Source organism: Lutjanus erythropterus, chromosome 4 (assembly GCF_056507025.1).
Source record: "Lutjanus erythropterus isolate fLutEry1 chromosome 4, fLutEry1.hap2, whole genome shotgun sequence".
Taxonomy (NCBI): Eukaryota; Metazoa; Chordata; class Actinopteri; order Lutjaniformes; family Lutjanidae; genus Lutjanus; species Lutjanus erythropterus.
The window spans coordinates 14,765,429-14,779,552 of record NC_139320.1 but is presented as its reverse complement, the minus strand read 5'-3'; the positions used below and the strand labels follow the sequence as shown (position 1 = coordinate 14,779,552).

Sequence of the window (14,124 nt, the reverse complement as noted above, 5' to 3'; positions counted from 1 at the left end):
GCAGTCGCGTGGCTCTAAAACAGGGGCCCTCGCTTTAAGGGACCCAAAGGTGGGGGGACATCTGGTCAATCTGACATCTGCTCACTAACAGTTAACAGCAGATGTCTGACATTTGAAAACACGGACAGTGATCAAAGTCGACTAAACACGCTGCTGCAAGAGTTGTGCCTTGGAAGACAAGTCCTATAAAGAAGAGAGCTGTGTGTGTTTGTGTCATACTGCACTGTTAGAAATCATACAGGAATTTAAACTTTTGTCATCAACTTAACATACATTTACAAGTTTTATTTATTCGTGTTAATTAAACTTAAAAATTCTAGTATTTACTTTCAGAATTTATGAACATGAGCTCTTCTAACTTGAAGAACTACAGAGTTCAATCAACTCCTTACACTGAGTTTCCAAAAAACATGATCAGCATATTAGGAAACTTCCCAGCATACAGTTTTGTAACTCTCCAGAGACCTTTCTTTTTTATAATTTGAAAAAAAAAAAAAAAACATCATGATAAAACCTTTGATGTGTGTCTAAACTGAAAAAATTGTAGAGTGAGAATTGTTGAGCCAACGTGAAAAAAATTACTTCAGTTGGTAAAATAAAAATGAATTAAGTTTTTCAAATCAAGTTACAAAGTTATATAACATAAAACAGAGTACAGTGTAACTTTAAGGCTGGTCAGCTCAAAAGTTTCCAGTTTTACAACTCAAGTATTTGCTTTATTGCAAAGTAAAATATTCCTTCAGTATAAATAAAAAAATTGTAATTTGATCACAGACTTTAGTTTTGTCTCGTTTTACATTTAACCAAATCTTGAAAAGACGTGGATATCATGTCATCAAGCACAACACTAGTAGAACACTAACTAACATGCTTTTACTGAAATAAGAATAGCAGGTTAAAGGAACAGTAATTTCAAGTTGCTATAGTATACAAAAGTAGACTGCCATCACATAAGAAGACAGCTGAATGGGAGTCATTCAAAACATTACATTACTTTAACTAAAATACACTTGAAATACACTTTTTTATAGTGGAATACACTTAAAGATAAGCCATGACTGATTTTTTTTTTTTCACAATAATGAAAACACTGCGAGCATGTTTTCTCAAGTACAACTGAATTAATACATTTATTGATGAAAATTTATTTGACTCTGGAAGTTTAATTGTTTAGAATAATTCCAAAATTACCTCAGTTTGGCTTTTCAAATACAGTCAACTTAAAATTTGAATGCAGCCTGGACATTAACTTTTTGTTTAAGTTAAAATAACTTTTTTATTTTTTCAGTGTAGTCTGACTCCCTTCCTGCAGCCAGCTAGAGTTCAGAGTATGATTATTTATCCGGGCTACTTGCTAATTCAATTTTAAATAATATGAATAGCTAGAAAAATATTCGAGACTTCTTCTATAATGGCAGGCCTGTATGCAGGCCGATATATCCTCAAGTGATTTGTCAGTCTATTATGTCCTCCTGTGAGCTTTGAGGGAATAGGTTTGGCCTTTTTACAGGTAGTGTAATGTTGCTGCTGAAAAGAATAGGCCAGGGGCTCCCCGGAGTAAAGCACGGTAACTGCACACTCTTGTTCATCCCTGGGAGAAGAGGAAACTGCGGTTTTCTGTTGGGTGGAGAGTGGGGTTGGGTGGAGGGTGGAAGGTGGAGGGCAGTGCATGGTTTCAGGCTGGACATCTGTCGCTGGTGAGTATTTTTTTTTTCTTTCTAGGCCGGGTCTCTGGGTTATTGAATGGAGCCAGTGACCTGTCAGTCTTGACTGATGGGACCCCGTGTGTGGGAAAATCCCGCAGCCAAAGAGTTGGAGCATTCTCATGCTAATTGCGGCCGATAAATAAGAGGGCCGAGCCGCGCCGAGGGCCCTAGAGACGCGCTCAGATTCAGAGTAGAGGAGGCACAAGCGCACAGACACCCGAGAGGAAACATGACTGCTTCATCTATGGCGCACAACGTGGGGAAACATCCCAGTGCCAAGGAGGATAGAAAGGTATTTTCGCTTGGATATAGTTTTGATCGGTTTTCTTCCTAAGGATGTGAAGTGTGGACCGCACACACGTTGTCCTCTGCGCTCCAGCATGGTACCACACCGTCCCAGCCGCCTTTAACCGACATTATTTTATTTATTTCCTACCCTTACAGCTGAGAAAGCCGCTCATTGAGAGGAAACGACGAGAGAGGATAAACAACTGTTTGGATCAGCTGAAAGAAACTGTGATCGGAGCCTTCAGACTTGATGTGAGTACTTCCTCACTTGTCCCATCTCCTCTACAAGTAACTGTACAATGGAGGCTGAATTAAGTTAAACTTAAAGACTGCTCCTCATCTCTCGACAGCAATCCAAACTGGAGAAAGCAGACATACTGGAGATGACAGTGAAACATCTGCAGAACATTCAGAGTAATAAACTCAACGGTAAGGAAAATGGCTCTTTGGGTGCACTTGTCTTTGTGGGCCACATGTGGTATGTGGGGTTTAATGCAATGCTCAGATTCCTCTGCATTATAGTTTTTATTCATACTGGCGTCATATCGATATCCTATGTTATTCCACGGGTCAATAATTGGACAATTCGATCTGAAGTATGACTTGAGATCTGCTGGCTGACATCAGGCAGCAGAGAGCATCATGTAAAAGCAAGATAATCCTAATTATTAATTACTAATTATATTGAATAAACTAACTTAGTTTATACTTGCTCATGTCTATACTGTTAGTTAGTTTATCATGATAACTAAAATAAACAAAAGGAAATAAAAGCAATAGTAACAATATAAATAAGATATTAAAAAAAGATGCTGCATTCAGCTGTAAAGTTGTAATTGTGTTAATTAGTTAAGTGAAATTGTGTTTCTCAGTTTCCTGGTGGGACACAGCATCAGTTGAGGCTGTTTTACCAGTTGCATGTTGTGCTGTCACCACCAGGTGCTGCTGTAGGCTCACACCTCCTCTCTTCTCTCCTCCAGACCCCACAGTAGGCCTGGAGGCCCAGCAGAAATACAGCACCGGCTACATCCAGTGCATGCACGAGGTCCACAACATGCTGCTCACCTGCGACTGGATGGACAAAACTTTGGGCTCCCGCCTGCTCAACCACCTCCTCAAGTCCCTGCCCAGGTCCAGCGATGAGCGCCCCCTCCAGCCTTCCCCCAGACATGATGTCCCTCCTCTGGCCAGCCAAGGCACGGGGCTCGCCAGCACACCCCTCAGAGGAGACCCCCTTGCTGGGAGGCAGCTCCAGAGAGAGGGGCCCGCCTGCCATGTGGCTGGGCAGCGAGAGAGACCAGCACTCCACAACTCCCACCTGGGGATGCTGGAGATGTGGAGGCCCTGGTGAACTGGTGGATTAATGATCTCCATTTTGTTAGACCATCCTCTGTTATGTATCTTATAGATATGCTGCTCAGAAGACAAACGTGGGGCAGTTTTGTTCCAGTGATTATTATTGTAGGTGTGCTATAATGATTCTATACAGACCTTTTCTCAGTACTTCTTCAGAAGTTGACTTCTTGTAGCCTGCATTATAGAAGGCTCTTATTAATCTTCCATCTATTTATTGTATTAACAGCTTTATTTATTTGATATTATAAGGCATGACTTTGCTTCTTAGACTGTTTGCATTGCTTTGAATAGATTTTTATGTCTTCCTCTCTTGCTGTATAATTAACCTAAACATTATTAATAATAATAAAACTTATTGTATTCTCTTGAGAGTTTATTCAGCTTTATGAACAATCTTGTTCAAATTGCTCTTTTTAAAGCAGCCAATTTGACATCAAACAGTTATACAGAACAGGCATACAGAACATGCATGCAGAAGTGTTAGCAATGACACTAATTAAAGTTTTGATCCACTAAGTTTGTTATAGTAAGTTAAATTTTTGATAACATTTAAAAGCTGAATTAATCATTCAATTTACTGGGAAAGGGGTCACTCACAGTGACATATGTAATTATATGAACCAACTGACCTTTTTCACGTCCACCATAATGAAAGGAAATCGTAGGGTAACAACAGGCGTTTCCAATGATACCATCAAAGCTACAAGTTTTAAGGTGGTTATCAAACAGTCTAAATTTATTATTGACATACATAAGTTAACAAGACCATCCACAAGAAGAGCAGCTGTGCTCAGATCCTCCTTGAAATCAGATAAAATGAGCTTTTGTTTGGATTTTCTCAGACAGAGTTACAGTGAGTTGTACATTAGCAAGTTAAAGAGAAGCAGGAGGAGATTTTTATTCAGATATTTTTTATGTTAAATTTTGTAGTTATTACAGTGGAATCACTACAGCTTTTGTCCCCTGGGGCCTCCAAAATCGACAAAATATTAAAGTTCCTTGTAGTAGCTTTAAGGTCACATTCCATTTAGTGTAGCAGAGCATTTTCAGTGAGCCAGAACTTTAACTATCATTGGTAACAACAGGCTTTATCCTATTATTTCATGTCAAAATGGCTGCTGTGTCATTGGTCTATTTTGCTGTTCATTGCATCTTTTTAGCCTCGAACAAATTCATTGTTTTAATAGCTTAACCTGAAAATACTGAAGAGAACAGTCCCAGTAGCAACAAAAAGGTGTTATCAGCAAACAAACTCAGACAAACACACCACCCGCCCAGCAACAATGCCAGACAGACAAAGTTAGCAGCTAGTTTGGAAAGAAAGCTAACTAGGTAGCCAGACCAAATGGAGCTAAAGGAAGAGTGAGTGTAGGCCTCTTTCACAGCAGACATTTTGACCTGTCATTGTTGAAAAAGCTAAGAGCTGCAGTAACATTGACTTTGTTATATTCAAGTACCCCACATTCAACTGTGACATGAGCCAGCATTCACAATAGACCTTTTCCGTGGCAGCCATACTGATATGAGATAGTAAACACAGGTATTAATTAAAGTCCTGTTCCATTTAGTGTAGCACAGGCTTTCCAGTGGCCCAACACAATGGCAGCACCTTGACCCTGCTGGATCTAAATGGAACGGGACCATGATAAGTATTTTCATAAATACCTGTGTTTAATAGAATTCAGCCAACATTCAGTTTATCGTGTTCTTTTCATATTGTGGTGTCAAAATGTTTTCCACGAAAGATGATTCTGTTTAATGTCTTTTGCGAGCTAACGTGTCAGCTTCAGCAGCTTAATGTGTTGATAATATGTCAGCAGTTTCAGAGTTTTTCAGCCCCCTAGTGATCAAAATTGCAGCCCAGCCGTGCTCATTTAACATAATGGAGGTGACTGGGGTTTCATTTGTGGTGCTCAATGCAGAGGACATGTCTGGAAAAGCGTAGGCATAAATAACAAAATGAACAATGGCAAAATACTCGACACAGTTATGGCTCATTGGTAAACTGTAACACCTGTGCTTTTATGACAGTTTCCAGACTATTTCTTTGGTAGACAGTAGCTCCAGCAAAAAACTGTTCACAGTGAGGTCTGTGGAATATCCCAAATAACCAGGGCATTGGTGGTAGAGAGACATGCTGCCTTTGAAATTTCCACTTTCATCTTGTGATACTTTAGTACAGGGATGGGCACTTGTTACATGAGAAATCAGGCTGCCATGGGACAAACACAAATGTACTATAAGGGTCTAATAATGACCAAATCTCTGATAATGGATTAAATGTTTTATTTAGGGCTCACAGGCAAATAGAGCTAACAGCTGGCTAACACTGTATTGAACTTCTATTGTTGGTCACCTTTTCTGAAACTTCCATGTGTTGAATTGCTGGCTAATTATTTGTGCTGGCAGGACCAAAACATGAAATCTTATGGAGTGCTATGTGTGCCAGATACAGGTTGCAATGATTGATGCAGCAAGAGAGAAGAAAATGGATGTACAGCATTGAGAAAATAAAGTTATACTTTGATGTAAAAGATACTGTTCATCAACATTACCAATGAACACAATACTGACCCCTATCAGAATATATCTGATAGGGGTCTGATATATATCCTACATTTTTCCCAGGTCTGCTTTAGCACCATGAAGTGGTGGTATTATTCATCTCCATTGTATTTGGGGTGGTGACATAAATATTAGATTCTGGTATCTCAAAATCTGGCCCACTAAACTCAAACTCTCCTGTAAGATAAGTAGGAAAATAGTTGTTTATTATTTTGGGGGAAATGACCCTTTACTGTTATGGCCTACCAACACACATTTGCATATGTGCAAATATATGTTCTGTGACTGGGAGGACACCCATTTTGAGGATGATCTAAATGAATAATGAATAAATGGTGTCTGGAACAGGGACTGGGCTGTGCATAGAGTTTCTATGCTTCCTTTTGGCCTCTGGTAGAAATACAAATTGGATAGTCAGATAAGAGACCCAGTGAGGTTAGAAAGAATGATTTGGAAGCACCTTTAAACATCATCTCGCACAAAACACCAGGATGCAGCAACGATTGTCTGGTACATTTGCCTTTTAACCCTCTTGCTCCAATCAAATCTGACTGGTTTACAAGTTTCCCCTCTAAAAAAGTGCAGTAAATTTCACCCATTTATCATGAGGTTCCATGACTTTGTTCACACATGTCATTTGAACACATAAGATAAATTTAAAATATTTTTTATAAAAATTTGTGTGTTTTATGGAACTTGTATACACCCACATCTTATGCCCCTTTTTGGCTTCCATGGTAACCCCCATGGGAAACTTTCGACAATATAATTTTTACCCCACGGAAACCACACCTGTTGAAAAACAAAAGTGCAACATTCAACATTCAATCATACAACTTTCTCACAGTTGTGGTATATAAAGCTTGTTTGAGGCCTTGCTCACAGTTCAGTCTGTGGCAGCACGATGGCCAAGAGATAGACAGCACGTGAAGCTCTGGACTTCATATTTGACCATGACAGTGATCAGGAGGAGAGAAGCCAAGCTGACAGCGAAAAGGCCAACCAGGGAAAGAGGAGGCAAAAGAAAGAGGTGCCAACTGTGTGCACCAAGAGATACAAAAACAAGCTCTGTGTGCCACAGATGTGGTGTATATATTTGCAAAGAACATGCAACGAACTCAGTATATTGCCCAACATGCACATGAGAGGACAAAACTGAGGACCATTGGGATGACACTATGGCACTGTCTTTTCAGAGCTACATGAGAAAATTGTAGATGTGTTCATACGTTCAAGTTTTCCCTGTGTACATTTGTACACATACATCATCATTTTGTACATCAATAAATAAATCATACCGGTCAGTTTTGACCGGGAACACAAAAGTTGTTATTTTGTGCCACAGTTTAGAAAATATAACTGGTTTTAAAAAAGTGATTTTGGTAAATATTTCAGTGAGTACTCTGTGATAAACAGTACAATAGGTTTCATCTTAGTATTTGTTATAGCCAAAATAATATCTATATGATGTTTTGTTCCCCTAAAAAACGAGTGGTATGAGCTCAGGTAAATGAGGCCTGCAGGACATACACAGCAAATACAAGTTCAACGCTTGTAATGTTCACAAGAGCTGAAGCTGATAAAAAGATCAAAGTCATACATGTATTACTGTTGATTTATAATGGAATAAAAATAAATGGAACACTGTGAGTGTTAGCCGAAACAAACACTACAGGAGGGTTAATAACGATGTACTTCATCGCTGGGTTTTGAGAAGTAGAAACGTGCATATGGCCTTTTCTCCTGCTATTATTGCCGTTATGATTGGCCGCCACATGGAGCCAGGCGGCGGGTCTGAAGAGAGGGAGAGAGGGGGACGCCTGGTCCCTCAGAGGAGCTCAGCAACAAAAGCGAGCCGAGACAGCTGCTCTCTCCACAGTCCACACCATTAAAGATCTGGAACAGGGATCTGGGGGTGGCGAGGTGCCAAAACCCCTCCACTTGAAAGGTCTGAAACTCTTCCTTCATTTGGGGTACTAGAGTTTAGTGGTGCTTTTTGCTTTTTGAAACACCGTGCGTAAAAGAGCACCTGAAAACACATCACTACACTTACCTGGAAGATGGCACAGATGCCTGCGTGCTCCTTTTTCGAGTAGACAGAATTGTTCTATTGTTAGGTTGATTTACATGATAATGCGGTGCAAAAAACATGTATAATAACGAGGGCAGAGGGTTGAGCGCTCTTACTAGACATAAACAAATAGTCATTGTGCGCAGAGGACTAAAACCAGCACATCTAAGCGCAGAAAATCCAACATGATACCACAAGTAGCAGCATCATTTAATTCTCAACAGTCCAAATGTTGTTTAAAGGATGTCAGCTTCATAATTTGCATGTTTACACACAACACATTACAATAAATTTACCATGCAGCACTGTATTTTATCTGCGAAATCATCCAGATATTAAAGACCGTCCTACAGCAGAGCAACGTGAGAATGCAGTTGCACACACACACATCAGAAGTCACCAAACAACAGGGAGAACAAACGAGGCGCAGGCCAACACCTGTCGCTTTCTTTGGAGAAGGGCCCTTAATTCCCCCGGCTGATTCAGTTTGGGCCGAGGGGCCGCCAGCAGCAGCTGCCAACTGAAGGCATCGCGTTACATCCGCCAAACAGCCGGGTAAATCTGCTGAGGCTCGGACACAAAGGCCAGCAGAACGGAGAAGGAGGTAGGGCAGAAAACAGACAGGGCAAATTCACAGTGACAGTGAAAACAAAACTGCATTTTTTCCATACACTGAACGTACATCAGTGCTCCTCTTGCATATTATTTGGGTTAATAAAGTGCTACATTATGAAAGCTGCCACGCCAGAAAAGTAATAGTTTATTTCTATAACAGGATGTTTGTCATTATTACAACATAGAAAATTATCACGTTAAGAAACTTTTCTTGTCACAGCAATATGCTGTTTATCTTGTTATAACGTGAAGCATTCCATGTTATAATATTAAACCTGTAAGGAGACAAGCCTAGTATGGTTTTATAACAAGAACAGTTTCTTGTTCTAACGTGCTGATTTTTGTGTTGTAATAACGTGAAAATAACTATAAATAAACCTTCCATGTTATAACGCGACACGAATCCGTTTTTCTTTTCCAGGTGTGGCAGCAATAATGCCCTACTAAAGCTCTATATGTAATTTGATTTATTACCACTGATCACATTTATCACAGCGTTTTATTTCAAAATACATGTGTTGCTATCACTCTAACAGCCTGTTCTGCCTCTGCATGATTATAATGAACTGTGTCCAACTGAATGGATAAATACCAATAACAGGGCGATGAAAAAAACGAGCGGTCGGTCCCTTAACACAACAAACTGTCTGATTAAAGCCCGTCCGGCTCCTCGGGGCGCAGACCGGGGCTGACCGGAGACAAAGGGAGTGGGCGCTCATTGGCTCCGGCCGTGTGCGCTCTGTCGTCCCCCAGCGAGAGCAGCTCTGCCCCTATTCACATGTTAATAAGCTCCTATAAATACTAACAACAGCCACTCAGCGCCAGCAGCACGTCTCGCTAGGATTGCACAATAAACACAGGGCGCCTCGCCTTGCCTGCGAGTGTTTTTTTCTTCCTGAAACCGGTTCCGTTTGCCAGCTGCCCCTCGCTGTCGGCTCGGGAGGAAGAGGCAGCAGTGGGAGAAGCCACAGAAGCGGCGAACCGACCAACATGGCCCCCTCGGCTCGGCCCAGCAGCACCGGACTGGATATGGACGTAGATGATTCCGAGTACGGGATTCAAAAAGCGGACAGAAAGGTACCAACAGCGGAAACAACGTGCAGGCTCTCTCTAGGTCTACTCGGCTGTGACGCACTTGTCATGCTGGCAGACTGTAAGGCATTTAAAGAAGAGACAGAGAGCCAGAAATAACTGTATCCTCAGCTGTAAGTTTGTGGCATTGAATGAAGTATGATGTTTTTTGTTCGTACAGATCAGGAAACCTTTGGTGGAGAAGAAGAGACGAGCGCGCATCAATGAGAGTTTGCAGGAGCTGCGAACTCTGTTGGCGGACACAGAAGTGAGTACAGTGCGCACTCACTGCACCTCAGCTCACCTGTCACTGTGACTCAAAGCAGGGCAGAAATCAAATCATGTATCAAATATGATGATAAAGAGGAAATGTGCTGCACAAGAAAAAAAATAGTGTTGTTGGCAGTGTAAAACATGAAAAATATGGTGTTCTTCGAGGAAAGGGCTGGTAATAGATGAAAATTTTAAAAATAATTTTTATCCTTCTGTTCAGACTGTCACTGCTATTTTGTGCTTTCATTTTCAATCAAGTGGACAGCTCTTGTTGTTTTATTCTCAAATACTTTTGACCAAACACCTTAATATCAATATGTTTCAAAATTGTGACAATAATGCAGGGAAATTATCAAAGTAATTGGTGATTAATTTAATAATTTATTCACAATCGCTACAGCTCTAGTGGATATAATGACTAATTGGGTAAAGGTAAATTATATATCTGCTAGAATAGTCTTTAAAACCAGGAAAAGACAACACTGCTGTCCCATAACACAATATCAATATAATATCTATATTTTGCCTAGTCCTAATATAGAAGTAAAGTTCGGTTCTGATGGAGCTCTGCTGGTTGTTTCCACAGTTTCATTCAAAGATGGAGAATGCAGAAGTGCTGGAGATGACGGTGAAAAAGGTGGAGGACATACTGAAGAACCGAACCCAAGGTCTGGACAACTCTGTTAGACTTACACTCTCATACTACCTGCTCACTAAGCAGTTTTGGGGAATTCATAAAATTCTCAATATGTCACTGGGAAAGACTGCATACATTTTCAGTTGTACCCTTACAGCTAAAGTTGGTCCTTGACCTCAGTGATTCAGTGCTGTGCATGATCAGAGAAACCTATGGTGCAATGTTATTGTTATCTATTAGCTGGCTTCATATACTGATATTGTGGAGAAAATGTCATTATTAGTATTGATTATTCGAGCCAATAGGTGTTAATTTCACTCAGTTCTAAATCTAAGTAGTTAGAAACCCTCAATTGAAGCAGACCCATCTAAGATATGGATAAGGTGACATAATAGGGACAGAAAACACTATGGGTGCTGGGGCTGTATTATAATCCCAAATAGACACATACATGGACAGCTGCAGACTCCATGGACGTCTATTATTTCTGTTTATCTTACTTTCTGGAGTCTGCTTTGAGGATGTGCTCCACACATGCGCAATAGAACAACATGGCAGCATGGAAAGGTCTGCAGACAAGTCCACATGGTGACAACAAAGTGGGGGCACACAGGTATCTGCACAGAGCCTATGCATACACTCACTGATGTAGAAATATTCTATGTCACACAGACCCCAGCACACCTTCATAGCCAGCATAAAATGCTGTCAGAAAGCATAATACCAGGTTTGGGGAAAGATCATGGTTTGGGTTGAAATGGTCACTCTTGTGAGATCTTTCGTGTGTCCAGGGTTCCCTTCTAGGCACCACATCTTTAATGTCATGAAATGTAACCCCTTAACCAATAGTGACTTTGCTGGGACCGCAACCAGTCCAATTACAGTACAACAAAGGCATTTCATACTCTCTCCTCTTCCCACAGAAACAGACACACTCAACCGAGAAGCCAGCGAGAGGTTTGCGGCCGGCTACATCCAGTGCATGCACGAAGTCCACATGTTCGTGTCCAGCTGTCCTGGGATAGATGCAACAGTGGCGGCAGAGCTCCTCAACCATCTGCTGGAGTGCATGCCGCTGAATGAGGACCACCTCCAGGACGTGCTGATGGATCTGATCACTGACACGTCTGGGAGTAACGGCAGCACTTGGCACAGCAGCAGCGAGGCGCTCTGCACAACTCTGGCTTCACCCGGAGGAAGGAGTCTGTCCAGCGGCTCATCCTCAGCCCTCTCCCCGGCCCCGTCCACCACGTCTAGCGAGGACCTGTGCTCCGACCTGGACGAGACCGACAGCGAGCACAACCAGAGCTCCACTGAGGGCTTGGAGAGCAGGGAGACCCTGAGCATGCCCACCATGACCTACCCACGATCCATGTGGAGACCCTGGTAGGGGTCTGAGGTTTGGATGGGATGCATTTGGCATATGTTGAAGTAGGATGTGACACTGGGCCTCCTAATGGAAGGGAAAATTCCGCCCTACAACACCTGAACTCTTCAAAAATAACTATTTTTGTGGCGTATCTTTCATTTGGGCTCATTTACCCCTGCAGATGGCCACATGCATGGATTTTTATTTTCTGGATTCCCCAAATTCATGTTCAATAATCACATCTGTTCCAGAGGACACAGAGAGACCAATGTGTCCAATCAGTTGACCAAAATGCAGTAAACCCTGTGCATTTTGTGGAGGGACCAAAACTGTGGAATTACTCATCACTACAACCTGAATGCAGCAAGCTTGCAGCCTTTCATGGCTATTATGGGAAATGCAGTAGAAGTGGACAGTGCAAGTTCATCATCTCATCATAAAAAAAAAGAAATGGGAATTTTTTTTTAATACTCATTAAGTGCTTTGGATACCACTGAAAAATGTCTAACGGAGTGTTTACGGGTGGAGTTTTCCTGTATCCCATTAGAGGGGCCCTTCCTTTCGAGGGTCCCTGCAGCTTGGGGCATCCTGAAAGTACCCCCCCTCTCCTGGCTTTCAGTCCTCTGTTGTTACTTTTCTTTACACCTGGAGCAAGAAGAGATCTTCCCTCTCAGAACTCACTTATAACCCAACAAAAAAGATAGACGAGGAACAGTTCAAGTTCCCTCTGCTTTTCTTTTTTTTTTTTTTTTGTCAATAACTGTGTAAATAGGATTTGTATGTGGCGAAATGAAGCTCTTTTAGAAACTGAGAAGTTTGGCAATGCCTCTGATTAATATAAATATTTCTATTGTATTTCATAAGACCAGTAGTTTATTGTTGGATCAGTAGCCTTGTTCAGAAAGACCACTTTATGTTGTAATGACATTTAGAAATGCCAGTATAATGTCTGAATTTTGATAAATAAAGTAATGTAATTGAAAAACTGTTGGCTGACTTGTATCAGTGTATTATAGCAGGAAACAGGATTTAAAAAAAAGTTTTATGAAAAACTGGTGAAAAAAAAAAGGTTAACATTGGTAAAATTTGTGAGGTAAAATTATTGTCAGGATATGTTTATTTATTGTTGAAAATTTACTGTTATCTCAAAGTAGGGACTAAGGCCAGCCTAATTTGTATGAAGACAGTACTGACATATTTTCTGTTGTTGGTGGGAAAGAGCTTCCATACAAAATGCCCTTTGCCCAACTCAGTTGCACAGATCTGCAATGTGAAATGTAGACAGCCATTATGACAGTAATTCCAGTTTCAGATATCAAGAATTTACTTCTGACTACATTTGTAAAGACCAAGTTTATTCTCTTGCCATTTTTAAGTCTGAACAACTTCACATTTAAGTAAGTGCAACTAGATAAACTTAACAAGTAGATAGAAAGTAATTGACTTAAATGAGTTTTAACTGGTTATGAAACAGTCACAATGTATTACTGATGCCTTTGCATGACCTACACAAGTTAACGAGACCATCAGCAATAACACTGGCTATTTCTATATACACAGATATTCTTAATACCTGGCACCGGGTCAGGAGTCTCCTTTAAATAAGATGAAATTACATTTTCCCAGGCAGTGTTACAGTGAATAGTGCATTAGCTAGTAAAAAAGATTCAGGAGGAGATTTTAATCCAGATAATTTTACTTTTGACAGTATATTCTGTGGTCATCATGGTGTAACACTACCACTTTTATCCACGGGGTCATCCAAAATAAACAGAATAAGAAAAGTTCTTTGCAGGAGCATTAAGACTAATAGTTATATTTATCTACATTTTTCAAGCCAGATTTTTTAGTAAATTTATTACCATAAATTCAGGTCAAGATATCTTTTATTCCCCTCAACATAGCTTCATAGCCAATCTTAAATTAAATTTTTACTTGTCAGAATGTGTTGTAGATTTAGATTTACACATATTATCAAGTTATAGATATCTTGAAATTAATTTTGATGAGCGATATCTCACTTTCTCCTTCCTTTGTTCCTATGATCAAAGTGTAATTAGTCTACAGATATATTGAAGGCATTCAAATATACAGTATAAGCACGTCCTGCACGCAGTCCTTTGTCACCGCACATGAAAGAGTCAGCACCTCTCCAGGTGTCTTCACTCTCACC

At 40.6% G+C, this 14,124-nt stretch overlaps 2 protein-coding genes across 2 annotated transcripts; both read left to right on the top strand.

The window, feature by feature from the left end:
- The first annotated feature begins 1,798 nt into the window (after window positions 1-1,798).
- On the top strand, window positions 1,799-3,719 carry her8.2 (hairy-related 8.2). Its single transcript, XM_084716358.1, has 4 exons — window positions 1,799-1,998; window positions 2,151-2,246; window positions 2,345-2,423; window positions 2,975-3,719. The coding sequence occupies exons 1-4, from the start codon at window positions 1,936-1,938 to the stop codon at window positions 3,343-3,345; spliced, it is 609 nt and encodes a 202-aa protein (XP_084572484.1). The 5' UTR covers window positions 1,799-1,935; the 3' UTR covers window positions 3,346-3,719.
- Window positions 3,720-9,273: 5,554 nt separating this feature from the next.
- On the top strand, window positions 9,274-12,397 carry her13 (hairy-related 13). The gene is made up of 4 exons (XM_084717050.1): window positions 9,274-9,678; window positions 9,854-9,940; window positions 10,532-10,613; window positions 11,506-12,397. Exons 1-4 carry the CDS (start codon window positions 9,592-9,594, stop codon window positions 11,970-11,972), a joined length of 723 nt encoding a protein of 240 aa, XP_084573176.1. The 5' UTR covers window positions 9,274-9,591; the 3' UTR covers window positions 11,973-12,397.
- Window positions 12,398-14,124: the final 1,727 nt, after the last annotated feature.

Bases quoted from the DNA above. Each gene is read 5' to 3' on its own strand.
- her8.2 (XM_084716358.1), top strand. From the start codon at position 1,936: ATGACTGCTTCATCTATGGCGCACAACGTGGGGAAACATCCCAGTGCC. The intron at 2,247-2,344 runs GTGAGTACTTCC...ATCTCTCGACAG, and splicing joins TCGGAGCCTTCAGACTTGAT to CAATCCAAACTGGAGAAAGC. The intron at 2,424-2,974 runs GTAAGGAAAATG...TCTCTCCTCCAG, and splicing joins TCAGAGTAATAAACTCAACG to ACCCCACAGTAGGCCTGGAG.
- her13 (XM_084717050.1), top strand. From the start codon at position 9,592: ATGGCCCCCTCGGCTCGGCCCAGCAGCACCGGACTGGATATGGACGTA. The intron at 9,941-10,531 runs GTGAGTACAGTG...TTGTTTCCACAG, and splicing joins CTCTGTTGGCGGACACAGAA to TTTCATTCAAAGATGGAGAA. The intron at 10,614-11,505 runs GTCTGGACAACT...CTCTTCCCACAG, and splicing joins ACTGAAGAACCGAACCCAAG to AAACAGACACACTCAACCGA.